Below are 15,830 nucleotides of genomic sequence, written 5' to 3'. Positions count from 1 at the left end.
AGGCTTGCCCCTCACGAGGTAAGTACCCCCAGGGGACTTTTTCTTCATTACAGGTTTTCTTTAAATAGAATAAAACATAATAATAGTAATAATGGCAACAATGAAACCTAAAAAAGAGTAATACTAACAACATAGGACATTCTCTAAAATCGGATACTAATTTATGAAGCACAGTATATCTCAGTTAAGAACTATATCTATGAAAATGATTTTTAATTTTCTCAACCTAATCAATTCTAATCCTTGCTTTCTCTTTAAAGACACAACAACTCCAGAATTGCCATTCTCAGCTTGGGAATGGCCTGGATAATAATGAAAGCTTTTACCGATGGAAAACACATGACCATGAACCATTTAATTACTCTTCTGAGATCTGAAGAGGTGTTATGCTCTGTTGCAAAAAGCATGAGGTGAGCACCACCACAGATGATGGAGTATATAAAAAACAGGATCATGGTCCTCGTTGCATTGATGAGGGTTTGGTTATTGGGACGAGTACATCCAGAGACATTGTCATTCATTTTTTTTATATGTCTTATAAGAGTCAGTGTGGTGACTCCAGTGGAGAAAACAGACAGTGTGAAGGGCACACAATAGCCCAGCAGAGCTGATAACAATGTGTGTGCTGGATTTAAAATGATAATTATTTTGAAAAGGGTTGTTTCCAAAGTACTGTTAGTTTGAGGTTGCATCTGACATGCCACATCCATCATCCAGATACAGAGGACACTCATAAAAACGGAACCAACTGCTGTCAGAAGAAGAATACGTGGGAGAGAGGACAACAGGACTTTTTTAAACACCACAACGAGCCGATGGCCGGTGTTGACAATGCTGACACTGTAGTAAGCACACAGCCAGCAAGTCAGCCAGAAGCTGTAGCTCATAATTATCAAATTCAAAATATTTACAAAAAGAGCCATGTTCCTCATAAAAAACAAGTGGGGCCAAAAGACTAGGAGGAAATTCAGTGTCATGAATAGCAACTGCATGAATACATTGACCAGCCCCATGGCAAAGTAAATAAGAGTGCTAGCACTACCACTGAGCCCGTTCTTTAGGCTTTTAAAGCTGAAGACCACAATGTAGCTGTTCAAGGAAAGTCCCAGCACAGTTTGCACAGAGGTGATGCTGATAAGAGCAATTACTGTAGCTGAAGACATCATGATGATGATAATGATCATAAGGTGTCTGTTTATGGTTTTTAGCTCTCTGGCAAGTGAAATAGTGTAGTTTGATGCAAATAATCTGCAAGTATTAGTTGCTACTTTCCATGGCAGGCTTGCTCTCCTGTTTCAGAATTACACAGAGCTGCTGGATAGAGGCGTATTGATGATTCTCAAAAGATACATTTAAAGGAAACTTGTGTGTGTTTTCTGTTTTAACTTTTTGTGTTTCCAGACTGTCTTTTCTTTCATGTCCTCTTCTTAAACCAAGTATAAAAACAAAACAAAAACAAAACAACTGTAACCTTTTTACCTTTCAAGTCCTTGTTGCTCCCTGACATAGTCTGACAATGGTAAATGGCCCATCCAACCTGGACTGGGTTAACTCCTTGTTTGCTAGTAGTTATTGCCACATTCATCAGAGTCACAGACCACAGGGGGGCTTGCTGAGGAGTGAAAGAATTAGGGGGCATATGACTGCAGTTCCATGTATGTGTGTGAAAGAGTTTTTTTTTTCCCAAAAAATATATTTATTTTTTTACAAATCCTCCTGGACAGCCAGTGGCAGAGATCTCTATAAAATCTGTTTATCGGACTTCAACTATAACTTCTAAATTCATAACCTTGCATTAACCCCCATATATGTCAAAGCACAAACTAAGGAAAGCTACAATCTTGTGTCATCCAATAATAATCTATTTTAAAACAAAGTAGCATGGGTTTACAGGATCACACTTCACACCTATTACAATATGTGAGCAGTTTTTGCTAAATCCCATTCTTTACACTCTTAATGTGTTTGAATGGCACTATTTTTTTCTGCATTTTTATTTTCTTTTTTTCAGCATTTTGCATTTTGCAATTTTTCTGGGTTTTAAAAGTGTATGGTGATTATGCTTTTTTTGTGTGTGTGCTTGTCATTTAATGCAAGTCAATGGCAACTTAGACAAATAGCATGACATTTTAGGTTAATTAGACACATTGGGCTCGATTCACAAAGCGGTGCTAACCCAGTTAGAGACTTTAGGCGTGATAACCATTGCACCACACTGGTGAAAAGCCAGTTTAGGCGTGATAAGTTTAGGCATGCTAAGTTTAGGCATGCTAAGTTTAGATAAGTTTAGATCGCGCGCAAAGTCCCGCACGCAAAGCAGCGCCATTAAACTCTATGCGAAGTGCACCAGACTTTGCTAGTGCAAAACATTTGATCAGCTGTGCACTGCGGTGCTAACCCAGTTGGTGCTTAAACTTATCATGCCTAAACTTATCACACCTAAACTTATCATGCCTAAACTCATCACATCTAAACTTATCACACCTAAACTTATCATGCCTAAACTGAGTTTAGGCGTGATAAAGGGCTTTTCACCAGCGTGCTAACCGCTTTGTGAATCAGGCCCATTGTATGTAAATTAACCTCATTGATATGCACAGAAAATTAGCAATCCAAAATTGTCCTCAAAAATATTTAAAGGGAACCAGAGACGAGGGTTAGCTTAAAAATGGTAAAATATGTCATACATACCTGGGGCTTCCTCTAGCTCCAAAAAGCCTGGATTGCTCCCACGCCGCCGTCCTCCGCTGTCTGTATTGCCAGTACCGGGTCCCGTCACTTCTGCCGGACGCGACCAGTTGTACACATGCACAGGGGCTCCCTCTGGATTTGTACGCGTGCGCCTGCGTAGTTCGGAGGGAGCGCTCTGCGCTTGCGTCGACTGGCCGAAAGTACGGGACCCGGTACCGGCGGACAGAGGCAGCGGCAGAGTGAGAGCTATCCAGGCTTATGGAGCTAGAGGAAGCCCCAGGTATGTATAAATCTATTTGTTTTTCAGCTCTGGTTCTCTTTAAAGGCATGCAGAAAATTCTAGGGCAAGTGTGAATAGTCCCTTATAGGGAATGGGATCCCTACTGATGATCCTTATAAACCAGTAAATCGACGATTCTCAAAAGAATAACACACCACACCATAAACACCGCAGAGCCTCGCCACTCAAAGCCTGTGTGCTTCTGCTCCAGAACCCCCCTGTCCAATGCCTGCATGCAGATCACTGCTGCCCAAAGCCTGCACTCACATTGTTGTACTTTTTTTTTTGCAATATGGTCAAATGAAACAAATTTGCAAAAATTGGCTAAAAACGAGAAAAGTCATTATTTTTACTGCTAAAATTTGTGAAAAGCGCAAAAATGATTATTTTTAGTGTGTAAATGAAAAACAGTCAAACACTTATTACAATATAATTTTAATGGCATTTTTGCTCGAAAGTCGAATTGTAACATTTTTGTGAAAATTAATTAAAAGAGAATATCGGTATTTTATCTCATCTTTGCTACCAAGGTGATACAAGCCATGGTAACTGTGCAATGATCGGATACCCCCAATCACGGATTCGACCCATTCGGTCGTGGTTGAAAAGAAAATCTGGAAATTCCGTGATTAATTTCCGGATTTGAAACAGACTCAATAATTCGACCAGGATAATTCTCATGGTTGAGGCAACCACGGAAATTCACGGCCGTGATCACGGAAAATCGCTTTAGCTAATAGCAAAGCCCCCATACGTGCTACAATCCCCCAAATTGCATGGATTATAAAGGTGACAAGGGGCTACAACTTAAACAAAAAAATCCAAAAAGAACTTTTACTTTTTTAGAAAATGGATTTTAAAGTTAAATCAAGACTTTAAATGCTGCTATTAATTGGTAATAATTGGTTTTAAACAGGGAAATACTCTTTAAGCAATCGCAGAGGTGATGGTGAATACCAATGGCACCTGGTGGTGGAGGTAAATATTTACATCCCCGCTGTTCGGAGGGGCACAGCAAGACCGGCATGGGACACAGGAGGACGGGGGAAGCCTCAATCGTATCCGGAGGCTACCCCTACCGAGGTGAGTACCCCCCAGGGGAACTTTTTGTAGTTACAGGTTTTCTTTTAGATGGTTGTTTATTGCATGAGTTGCACATTGTTCACGGATGATAGTTCAACATATATTTGAATTGTTTTTACTACCTGGGGAAAGGCCTCAAATAAAATTGATTAATATAGATTTTAAGTTATTTATTTATTTTGCTTATGTGTGGTTTTACTTGATTTCAGTTATATTTCTTTACCCATTTTAGGCATTTATTATTGTTGGGCTCCACAAGAATACAACAAAAAGATTATTTGTACAGATGATTTGCCAGGTAGCTATAACTCTAGTCTGAGTGTACTACTTCTTGTGGGTTTTTTTTTTTAGTTAGACAAAAGGTGTGCTTTAGGGCCTGTTCAGACTATATGCGTTCCTAGCCGTTTTCAGGGAACATGTCCGGGTACCAAAAACGCATAGAAACGGCTCCTAATGCTTTTGAATGGGCTAGTTCACATGTATGCCTATGAGACGCATACGTTTCTCATCCGCATTGCTGCACGCAGTTCTGTGCGATACGCATAGAAACGGACGCAATGAAAGTCTATGGACGCGTATCAAAAACACGTACTATTGCGTTTTTAGCGTCCGTTTTCCTCTGCGGTTCCCATAATTCTTTTTTTTCCCCTGGGTCACGTGTTTGTGCAAAACGCAATAGAAAACGCATTCAAACGCAAGAAAAACGCATGCGTTTTTCAACTTGCGTTTCTTTGAATTTATACGCGTTCTACAAACGCAGCAAGTATGAACAGGCCCTTAAGCCTCCAGGAGGCAAACTCAATCAATCTGTCAGTCAGTCGAGTTCAACCAAATAATATAGTTCAACACTAGTCCACAATTTACAAATCCCAGTTAAAAGCCCCTAGGCCGGGGTTTAAACGTGACTGGGGAGTAAAAAACAAAAACAAAACAAAAAAAACGTTATTTTCTTGGGATCGTGTCACTTTATTTATTTATTTTTGTACATATATATTTTGCCTAACATTATTGAATGTTTGTAGATATTTGCTAGCAACAATAATTCACAGGACCATGCACATGGGAGCACCCACATTTAATGCAGGATGTAGATTCTACGTTCCAAAACCTACACCAGCACTAATTACGATGTAGAGTTTTCATCCTGAAATGGAAAGTAGTTTAAAACAATGTCATGGAAAGTGAAAGTGTTGTCTTAATGGATAATGATGATGGTGAATAACAGCAACAATAATCATTGTCTGTCATCATCGTCATCATCGCCATCATTATTGTAAATAACACTTGAAACCCAGATTAATTTTGTAAAATGTTAACTTTGTAAAATGTAAATTTCCTAAATTTCATAAATTAGCGAATTCATCTCAATTAGAACGATGATGACCCTTTATGTACTATAAGTCGCATTATTCATTTCATTCCTAAAACAAAGTTTCTGCAAAATTGTCTTCCTTAGCTTAGGAATGGCGTGGATAATAATGAGGGCCTGTGTGGATGGAAAACACAGGACAACAAACCATCCAATGTAGGCGATGGAATATGAAGACGTGTTTTTTTCTCCGAAAAAGTACATGACTTCAAAAGCACCGAAGATTACAGAGCATGCAAGAAACACGATCATGGTTCTCGTTGCATTGATGAGGGTTTGGATGTTGGGATGATTATATCCGGAAACGTTGTGTTTCATTTTTGTTATATGTCTTAAAAGAGTGAATGTTGTGACTCCAGTGGAGACAGCAGCCAGAATATTGGGAAGGCAGCTACCTAGGACAGCTCCGATTCCTAGGAATACTGGATTTATGAGAAGTTTAGCTCCAGTAAATGAGGTTTCCAATGTACTGTTAGTCTGAGGCTGCATCTGAAGTACCATGTCCATCATCCAGATACAGGGGACACTCATGAAGATTGAACTAACTGCAGTCAGAAGAAGAATATGTGGCAGGAAGGATGAGAGGATTCTTCTTAACACAACGATGAGCTGGTGGCTGGTGTTGACAATGGTGATGCAGTAATAAGCACACAGCCAGCCAGTCAGCCAGAAGCTGTAGAACATAAAAATCACACCAAAAATAATGACAGGTAAAGTCACTTTTCTTGTAAAAAACAAGCGGGGACACAAGAAAGAGAGGAAGTTCTGTAGCATGAACAACAATTGCATGCACACATTGACCAGCCCCATGGCAAAATAGATCAAAGTGCTAGGATTAATAATGGGCTCATTTTTCAGACTTTTAAAGTTGAAGAACACGATGCAGATGTTCAAGGAGATTCCCACAACTTGCACGGTGGTGATGATGGTGGTCAAAGTGGCCTCTTGAGCTGTAGCCATTATGATGATCTGTTCAAGAGGACACTGCTAAGGGTTTTAAGACATTAGGAAAGAGATATTTTAGATTCTGATGCAAATACTCTGCAAATATTGGTTGGTACTTTCCATAGCAGATTTGCTTTCCTATTTTCACAGTGACATAAATATGGATGGATGTGTATTCCTGATGCTCAAACAAAAAAACTTACAAGAAACGTGTGCTTCTTTTTCTGTCCTGAGGTCCTACAGTCAGAGATGTCTAAATGTTATCTCTTATTTTATGTCTGCTCACTGCCTAAACTTGATATGAACTGAACAAAATTATAATCTTCCTGCCTTGGGACTAATTGTCCTGATTTCCTGATACCATCCTTCTTGCAACCTGCACTCTACCAATGATGATCTTCTCCTTCCATCCATCCTAATCATCTCATACGCAGAGTAGTGCAGAGGCGCCAGTAGGATAAAATTCACTAAAAAGTTTAAAACATTAGGGATGCGGTGGTGGACCAGCCAACCCAAACAGACACAATTAGAGTAGTAAAAAATTTATTCATATACGCCCAAAAACAGTTGCAACACTTTTTGCAGGCAAAATCCTGATTCTTCAGGCAATAAACAGGAGTGATACACAGTACGGACTCTAAAGCACGCTAGGCACCTTTGTCATCTCTGACACTTCAACATTCAGGATTTATCTTGTGCTTCTTCACTCCACTAGCACTCCCTCACCTGTGCAAAACGTTACAAGTTTTGAAAACTTTTAATGCAAACTAAAACTCTTCTCTTCAGGCAAGCAGATATTTTGGCCTCTTACCCTAATATTGGTCTTTAATAGCTCTTAGTCTTATCTACAGCACACACAATTGTCTCTTATATTTCGTTTCGCAGCTCCCCTTACCTTTTGTGTATTTCCCTCATTTTCTTGGTCCATAAGCTCTAATGGGATATTGATTAAATATGTAGCTTGCTCACATTATACATATAATCCCTTTTTTATGATTACAGTGTGTCAATCCCAACATGGACAGTATAAACTGTTACTTTTCTTGGCCTGATTTGCAATGTCAAGGTTTGAGAAACACAACTAGTCCATAGTTCGGTTCTCTTTCTAGATCTGGGAGCCAGCTTTTTCCTCCTCCAGTCCACATAGGCACTTGTGCACACATAGTAGTTCCTAAAGTGTGATGTGTCACATCCCATTACGGTTGGAATATTGCAATGCCCTCTATGTAGGCCTTAAATATAAAGACCTACCCCCCCCCCCTTCCCTGCAGCTCGTACAGAATGCTGCCACAAAACTGTTAAAAAGAACCCAAGATGATTGGAGGCAAGGGACGCAGGCGGAGAGCGGCAACATAGAGGAGGCGGGGGAGCGGCGAGAATGACAGTATACGTGTAAACAGCCTGCTGGTGACACACTGTGTGTCGCTAGCACTGCGATTTACTTTGGGGGGCAGAGCAGAGTGCGGGGGGGGGGGGGGGGCTGGGGGGATATAATATAGCAACAGAGGCTGGGCATTATTTGCAGACCCAGCCTCTGTAGGCACTTAGGATTTGTAAAACCCACCTCGGGTTCTCTTTAGCAAGCCAACCCTGCCATTTCCACATAACACCCATCCTTTGCTCACTACACTGGCTACACATAAAATCGAGAATCCATTTCAAAATTGGCACGCTAATATTCAAATCTCTACACAATCTGGGATACCGGAAGTTTTTAGCAAATCTTGGTGTACAGAGGCGCCAGAGTAGAATAAAAACGTTTAAAAAAGAGGGGGATGTTCAGGTGGACTTACCTTCCTCAAAAATATAAAACTCAATTGAGTCACAATATATCAATACAAATTTTTTTTTATTTAACTCCACTTAGTGCAACGCGTTTCGCAGGCGCGGTCCCGCCCCATCAGACAAACAGGAGCACAACTCAATGGGTCTAAATGCAGAAGTGAGCGCCTCTGGGGATACCTGAAGGATTTGTTGCAAATGCATCACACCACCCACAACTTCAGTTCAAAAGGATATAATAACTTGACCACCCCCAGAGTCCAACTAAAAATCTTTGGAGACAGAACTTTCTGTCATGCTGCCCCTACCCTGTGGAATGCCTTCAGATAAACAGCGATAATAGAGGCGCCAGACAAGTATAAAATAGGTTAAAAACCGTCTAAAAGGAGGGAAATGGGTGGATTCACCTCCCCCAGGTACATAAATGACCAGGCTAATTCAGCCGTTAGATATACAACTGTGTTTATTTAAAACAATTCTCCAATAATGATGCAATGCGTTTCATGGGCCAACATCCCGCTTCATTAGGCAATAGAACAAGGAGAACACTGAAGGACAAAAGGGGAGAAAGAAGAAAACAAAGGGAGGGAAACAAAAAGGAAAAATGATGCTAGAGGGTGCTCAAAACTTCGTCACAAATCATCATAACCATGAACCATTGGATTATTTGCCATATGTTATATATTATGGGCAGAGCTAAATTGAATTGAATGGACTCTGGTTAAGGGGGGTAGGTATTTTGCAGGGAAGCTATGTTGTACAGTTGTCTGGACAATGGTTTGACATAGCATTCGGGGCAATATTGTTATATTTTTATTTTTAATTTTAATTTTATCGTAATTTATTATCTTTTGAGATCATAAGATTTTGTTGTATAAACTATATCAGAATATGATGATTTGTGATGAAGTTTTGAGCACCCTATAGCATCATTTTTCCTTTTTGTTTCCCTCCCTTTGTTTTCTTCTTTCTCCCCTTTTGTCCTTCAGTGTTCTCCTTGTTCTATTGCCTGATGAAGCGGGATGTTGGCCCGTGAAACACGTTGCATCATTATTGGATGTGTTTAAATAAACACAGTTGTATATCTAACGGCTGAATTAGCCTTGTCATTTATGTACCTGGGGGAGGCGAATCCACCCATTTCCTTCCTTTTAGACGGTTTTTAACCTATTTTATACTTGTCTGGTGCCTCTATTATCCCTGTTTATCCGATTACTTAGTCCACCCTCGGCGGAGGGGTATATCCCCATTTTTTCCTTCTATAGAGAGTGACATTTTAACCTGAGTGGGGTCAGGTGATAATTCTCCCCACCTGCTGTCTCAGTGGTTGCCTATGTGGTAACCCAGACTTGTAAGTATAAATTTAATTCCGTTATATCTCCATATTCTCTGAAAATACTACACCAGATTGGGCTCTCGGTCTCTTCCAATTTTTGTTTTCTGTGGAATGCCTTGTCAAACTTAATCAAGACAGCTCCAACCCTGGACATATTTAAATCAAAACTAAAAAAACACCTACTTAGTCTGGCAGTTATGATCACACATTGTTCCCCCTGTACACATCACTATGTACAGATCTGAGACAAACTTATGCACTTTTGTCCTCAGGGAGAAAAGCACTTTGCACATGTTTTGTTGTTGTTGTTGATGTGTCAGGTAAACAAAAAAATATTTCCAATAAAACTTCAACATTAACACCACTCCTCACCACTGTCGTGGACTCGCCAGTCACCACCAGTCACCACTACATCAACAATTAGATAAAAAAGGTAGTGAAAGAAACTGTCATATTCTTATAAGGAAATCAAAAAGTAAAAATGAAAATGTAAAAACTCACATTGCGGGTTCTAATGGAAGCGAAATGGAAGTTATAAACCACTTGTAACATGCTAGAAACACCAAATGTGCAGGTTATTTTAAGAAGAACAGTGGGAACAAAAGGATTTTTTTTTTTAAGAAGGCCTTATAGTTTTAGAGAAAATTGATTTGAAAGTTTTAAAGGAAAAAGTATACATTTAAAGAGACACTGAAGCGAAAAAAAAATGATGATATTATGATTTGTATGTGTAGCACAGCTAAGAAATAAAACATTAAGATCAGATACATCAGTGTAATTGTTTCCAGTACAGGAAGAGTTGAGAAACTCCAGTTGTTATCTCTATGCAAACAAGCCATTAAGCTCTCCGACCAAGTTAGTCGTGGAGAGGGCTGTTATCTGACTTTTATTATCTCAACTGTTCCTGGACTGTTTACTTTTTCTCTGCTAGAGGAGAGGTCATTAGTTCACAGACTGCTCTGAAAGACTCATTTTGAATGCTGAGTGTTGTGTAATCTGCACATATTATAGAATGTTGCAATGTTAGAAAAAACACTATATACCTGAAATTAAAGTATGAGAATATTTTCTTTGCTGCTAATCTTCTAGTAATTATTCATAGTACACAACCAATTTACTATATCATATTTTTTTTTTTTTCGCTTCAGTGTCTCTTTAAATGCGGTAAATGACAGTTAATGTAAAAAACGGTAGTGTAAATTAATTTACATATATCAAAAAAAGAGCAATGAATTTCATGATGGGGTTTCCAGGGGGTCTGTACGCAGCGCCTACAGACCCCCTGGAAACCCCTCTGCACCCACAATGCTTTGGCCAGGGATCGCTATACAGCCGCAATATGGCCGTATAAAGATCCCTGGCATCTTTTCCTATTTTTTTTTTTTACTTTTTCTTATGTTCAGAGGGTGGGACATTTTTATAAAAAAAGATGTAGGCTCCCCCCTTTCAAGCACCTTTAACCCCTTGTTTCTCATGCAGGCTGTGATAGCCAGAATGCGGAGCCCCGGCCGAGTGAGGCTTCGCACCCTGAGCTATACTGGACCGCATGGTCCATGGTATGGGGGGGGGCTCCGGGGGAGAGGGGCAGCCAATGCTCCCCCCCCCCCCCGAGCCCTTGTCCAATCCATGGACAAGGGGATCTTCCCCACCTCCAGTGCACCACTGTTCTTCTTAACATAACCTACAAATTTGGTCTTTTCATGTTACTCGTGATCATGAGCTTGTGATGAGCACCACTGAACCTTACAGTAGGTAAGCCTTTATTTCATAGGAGATAAGCATGTTTCCAATTTTGTAAGGGTGGATGTGATTGGAGATACTATGCACTATTTCCTGTCTGTCTGCTTTTGACTTTTTAGAGTGCACAAGTCCTGAGGCTGCAAAGAGGACATGGTATTGTTTTGATAAGTGTGCTGAGTAAACTCCTTGCTTTTTATAAAAATAGTTTAAAGCGTTAAGTCTTGAAGTCCCATAGTTATCTTTTGTATCACTGTTTATATTGTCACATTTATGTATACTATGTGTCCTCTGTATACTTGAAAAAATGTCAGGAAAATGACCCATAGTGATGTAGTGAACAGGAAATTTTTGGTTTCCAAACGCACATTTTCCACAAAAGTTTGCTCGGTTCACATTGACAGATGAATTGCCATGTTTAAAGCGCAGCAAACAACCGCAAAGGGCTTTAGTGATAACGTCGGGTGAGCAAATCATTGTTTTTACTCATTGACACCTCCAGGACATAAATGTTAGTCCTCATGGGGCAGTCTTTGTGTAGTGGTGTGCAGTGGCTGCTGTGCTTGTGCACACATTTGCGGAAGTGCAGGTGATCACAGTTTTACAGCCTCTATGGTCAGGCTGAGGAAGTTCATTGACAGCTAAGTGACCAAAAAAAAACACTGATTCTGCACTGAGTCCTTATACAGGGGGCAGTAGTGAATACTAGATGCCAGTAGTGGTGGTGAAGGATTATTGGGTTATGGTCGGTGCACTACTAGGACTAGCAGACCTGTCTGGACACAAAGGATTGCAATATAACAATAGCAAGAAAAAGAAAACCAGCCCTCAGAAGGGTAAACTACTGTAGCACTAAGCACTGACTGTATCTGTCTGTGTCAGTTAATCTGCACTGTGTGGACACACTGAACATCAATATTGCAAGATAAAAACAGAGCCTTTAGAAGGGCTCTGGGGATAGGTAGATAGTGAACCGGTACTGTAGCAGCAAGAAACTCTACTGGGGACACAGAAAACAGGCCTAACTAATGCTTTCTTTATCTGCAGCACACTCTCCCTGATCTGCCTAGCACAGAAGCCAAACACAGACTACAGAATGGCTGCTGTGCAGGCTTTCTGATAGGTGTGTGTGTGTGTGTGTGGGGGGGGGGGGGGGTACAGGTGGCTGATTGGCTGCCATGTGTCTGTTGACTCTGGGGTGAGGGGTAAAAGTTTGTCTCCATTATGGTGTATAGGGGGTGGGTCGAATATGCCATGTGTTCACCTGAGGGGGCAACAGTGAGCACTCATTGTTCTTCGCCACAAACTATTTGCCAGCAGAATGGTTCAGGCCATCTCTAATGATCCATTGCAGCTTTATGGAATTCCCAGTCTCCACCAACTAGGGATATGTTAATTGACAAAGTTTTGGATGTGATAGAGATGGAGGAGATAGCAATTAGACTGAATAATATGATTAATAAGTTTGATGCTATTTGGCGCCCAGTGTTGCTTGCAAATTTTTGCCAAAAAAATTTCACATCGAAAATTATATTTTTTTCAATTTCACAAATATTTTCAGGAAAATAGCTTGTATATTTACATTTTGCGTGAAAATGCAAAAAATCTGTATTTTACTGTGCAAAGCGCGAACATGTGGAAAAACTATATTTTTTACCACAAAAAAAACCTACCATAAAAATGAGAAAAATATATATTTTTACTGCAAAAATTTGCAAAAAGCAAGAGAACCATGAGAATTAAAGCTTATTTTTGATGACATTTTTGCTCAAAAATAGAACATAATATTATTTTCTTGAAAATGTATGCAAAATAATATTGTCATTTTTTCTCATCACTGCTGGCGCTCTTGTGAGATGTGGAAAATTGTTCAGGACTATGGGCCCGTATGTAATATTATCTGAACTCTGTAGATATTCAGACCTCTTCACAATTATCCATTTTTGTGCTCTGTTTTCTTTTTAACATCCCTCCCCCCCTCCCGACTGCCTAACGCTGATTGGCATCAAGTCCTGTAGCTGCAGATTAGTGGGGATTGTGCATCCCTGCTTGAGTGATGGAACTACGCTCTGTAAACAGCCTGCCAGTGGTGATGTCTTCAACAGAAAGTTCTGTTGGTGGCAAGAAAAGGAAGCAAAATTCATTTGTGTGCTAAGTTGTATGGCCCTGCAGCGAGCTGCAGAGTGCTGAATTGTAAAAAATAGCCTGGTCACTAGGGGGTGTAAGCCTGTGGTCCTCAACTGGTTAATATTGTTGATACTTGGATTTTTATCTCTGATGGTTTTATTTTTTTGTATTTACATCTTTATCATACAGTTACTGACTAATAACTAATATAATTGTAAATTAGGCTTGAAACCCAGATTATTGATGTATAATGTTATACTTATTTACGAAATTGAAGCTATCTATGACCTCTCGTGTATGTATTTCTATTCTTGTCAGCCTTCATATAACTTAATCTCAATGAGAAGAATGATGACCTTCTAGGGGCTTGATGCACAAAGTGGTGCTAAGTGTTAGCATGCTTGTGAAAAGCCCTTCAGCACGTCTAAAGTGCGTGTGCGCGCAATAAGAGTTTTTGCGCGTGCTGTGCGGTGCGCTGAAAATGTTGCGCGTTGCGACGTTAGCCTTGCACCGTTTGCGCGCTAATTCGCCTTCGCGTGAAACGCGGCACCCCGTGCCCTGCAAACGTCGCACCCAGTGCGCCCAAAATGGCCCATTGGGTGTGCCCTAAATGGCACACCGATGCAACATCTAGAGCGCACCCAATACGCCTTTTAGGCGCACCGGGTGCAATGTTTACAGGGCACCGGGTGCCACGTTTCACGCGAAGGCGAATTAGTGCGAACGGTGCAATGTAAACGTTGCACCGAACTATATTTTTGGCTCACCGCACAGCATACGATCTCTGGATGTGCTAAGTGCTTAGCACCCTAGTTAGCACGCCCAAACCCTTTAGGCATGCTAACTAGGTTAGCACCGATTAGTGAATCGAGCCCTATGTTTTATAAGTCTCATTATTGATTTCTTTCCTAAAAAACAGTTTCTGCAAAATTGTCTTCCTTAGCTTAGGAATGGCGTGGATAATAATGAGGGCTTGTGTGGAAGGAAAACACAAGACAACATACCATCCAATAAAGGTAATGGAATCTGAAGATTTTTTTTTGTCTCCTGCAAAAAACATGAGTTCAAAAACACAGAAGATTGTGGAGGATGTAAGAAGCAAGACCATGGTCCTCGTTGCACTGATGAGAGTTTGGATGTTGGGACGATTATACCCGGAGACATTGTGTTTCATTTTTGTTATATGTCTTAAAAGAGTGAATGTTGTGACTCCGGTGGAGGTAACAGCTATAATAAAGGGAAGAAAGCTACCCAGGAGAGCTCCTATCGCTAAGTAGATTGGATTTATGAGAAGTTTTGCTTCAGTAAATGAGGTTTCCAGTGTATTGTTTGTCTGGGGCTCCATCTTAGATACTATGTCCAACATCCAGATACAGAGGACACTCATGAAAATTGAACCAACTGCTGTCAGAAGAAGAATATGTGGCAGGAAGGATGAGAGGATTCTTCTTAACACAGCGATGAGCTGATGGCCGGTGTTGACAATGGTGACACAGTAGTAAGCACACAGCCAGCCAGTCAGCCAGAAGCTGTAGAGCACAAAAATCAGAATCAAAATAATAACAGGTAAAGTCACTTCTCTCATAAACAACAAGTAGGGGTAAAAAACGGAAAGAAAGTTCTGTAGTATGAATTGCAACTGCATGAACACATTGACCAGCCCCATGGCAAAATAGATCAGCGTGCTAGAACTAATAACAGGCTCATTTTTCATACGTTTAAAGTTGAAGAACACAATGATGCCGTTCAAGGAAATGCCCACAACTTGTACGATGATGATGATGCTGGTCAAAGTGACCTCTTGAGCTGTAGCCATGATGATAATCTGTAGAAGGAGAAGCTGTTTAGGGTTTTTAAACATTTGGAAAGTGAAATTTTAGATTCTGATGCAAATGCTCTGCAAATATCAGTTGCTACTTTCCATAGCAGACTTGTTTGCCTATTTTCCCAGTGACAAAATGATGGATGGATGTTTATTCCTGTTTGTTCTAGCATCAGGAGTTTCTCTAGAGGAAACCTGTACTCATCTTGTTGCTCTGGGGTCTCATATTCAGGGATGTTTAAATGTTGTCACTTCTTTTATGTCTGCTCACTGTCTAAACTTGATGGACAGAACAGAATTATAATCTTTCTGCTTTGGAACTCATCTAGCATGTCTGACATAGTAATTTACTTTGGCAACGAACCAGCAACTCTGATTCCATGATTTCATTATTTAGCAGTGATATTTAACCACTTAAGCCCAACTGGACGAACATTCTCATCCAGTTGGGCTGCACGCACGCCCGTGGGCCACGTGCGCTCCCACAGGGGCTCCCGTGCATGCTCCCGCTGCCAGCCATTAGCCCAGCGATCAATGAAATGGACTATAGATCCCTTTCATTGATTGAAGCCCCCCGCAGGAAAGCCGACAGCGTCTCACCAGACCCTGCGGCTTTTCTGAGTTCAAAAAGTTCCCCGCCTTAATTCCCCGTCCTGGG

At 40.6% G+C, this 15,830-nt stretch overlaps 2 protein-coding genes across 2 annotated transcripts; both read right to left on the bottom strand.

Moving 5' to 3' along the window:
• Positions 1-5,441: 5,441 nt before the first annotated feature.
• Positions 5,442-6,383, bottom strand: LOC137526198 (taste receptor type 2 member 4-like). Its single transcript, XM_068247415.1, has one exon. The coding sequence runs from the start codon at positions 6,381-6,383 to the stop codon at positions 5,442-5,444; it is 942 nt and encodes a 313-aa protein (XP_068103516.1).
• Positions 6,384-14,224: 7,841 nt separating this feature from the next.
• LOC137526197 (taste receptor type 2 member 4-like) lies at positions 14,225-15,166 on the bottom strand. The gene has a single exon (XM_068247414.1). It carries the CDS (start codon positions 15,164-15,166, stop codon positions 14,225-14,227), a length of 942 nt encoding a protein of 313 aa, XP_068103515.1.
• Between the last annotated feature and the right edge of the window lie 664 nt (positions 15,167-15,830).

The sequence above is a fragment of the Hyperolius riggenbachi genome, chromosome 7, assembly GCF_040937935.1.
Source record: "Hyperolius riggenbachi isolate aHypRig1 chromosome 7, aHypRig1.pri, whole genome shotgun sequence".
Taxonomy (NCBI): domain Eukaryota; kingdom Metazoa; phylum Chordata; class Amphibia; order Anura; family Hyperoliidae; genus Hyperolius; species Hyperolius riggenbachi.
Note: the sequence above shows the minus strand (reverse complement) of the source record. Positions and strands in the feature narration are given on the sequence as shown.

Excerpts from the sequence above, each read along its gene's own strand:
- LOC137526197 (XM_068247414.1), bottom strand. The coding sequence starts at position 15,166 with ATGGCTACAGCTCAAGAGGTCACTTTGACCAGCATCATCATCATCGTA.
- LOC137526198 (XM_068247415.1), bottom strand. The coding sequence starts at position 6,383 with ATGGCTACAGCTCAAGAGGCCACTTTGACCACCATCATCACCACCGTG.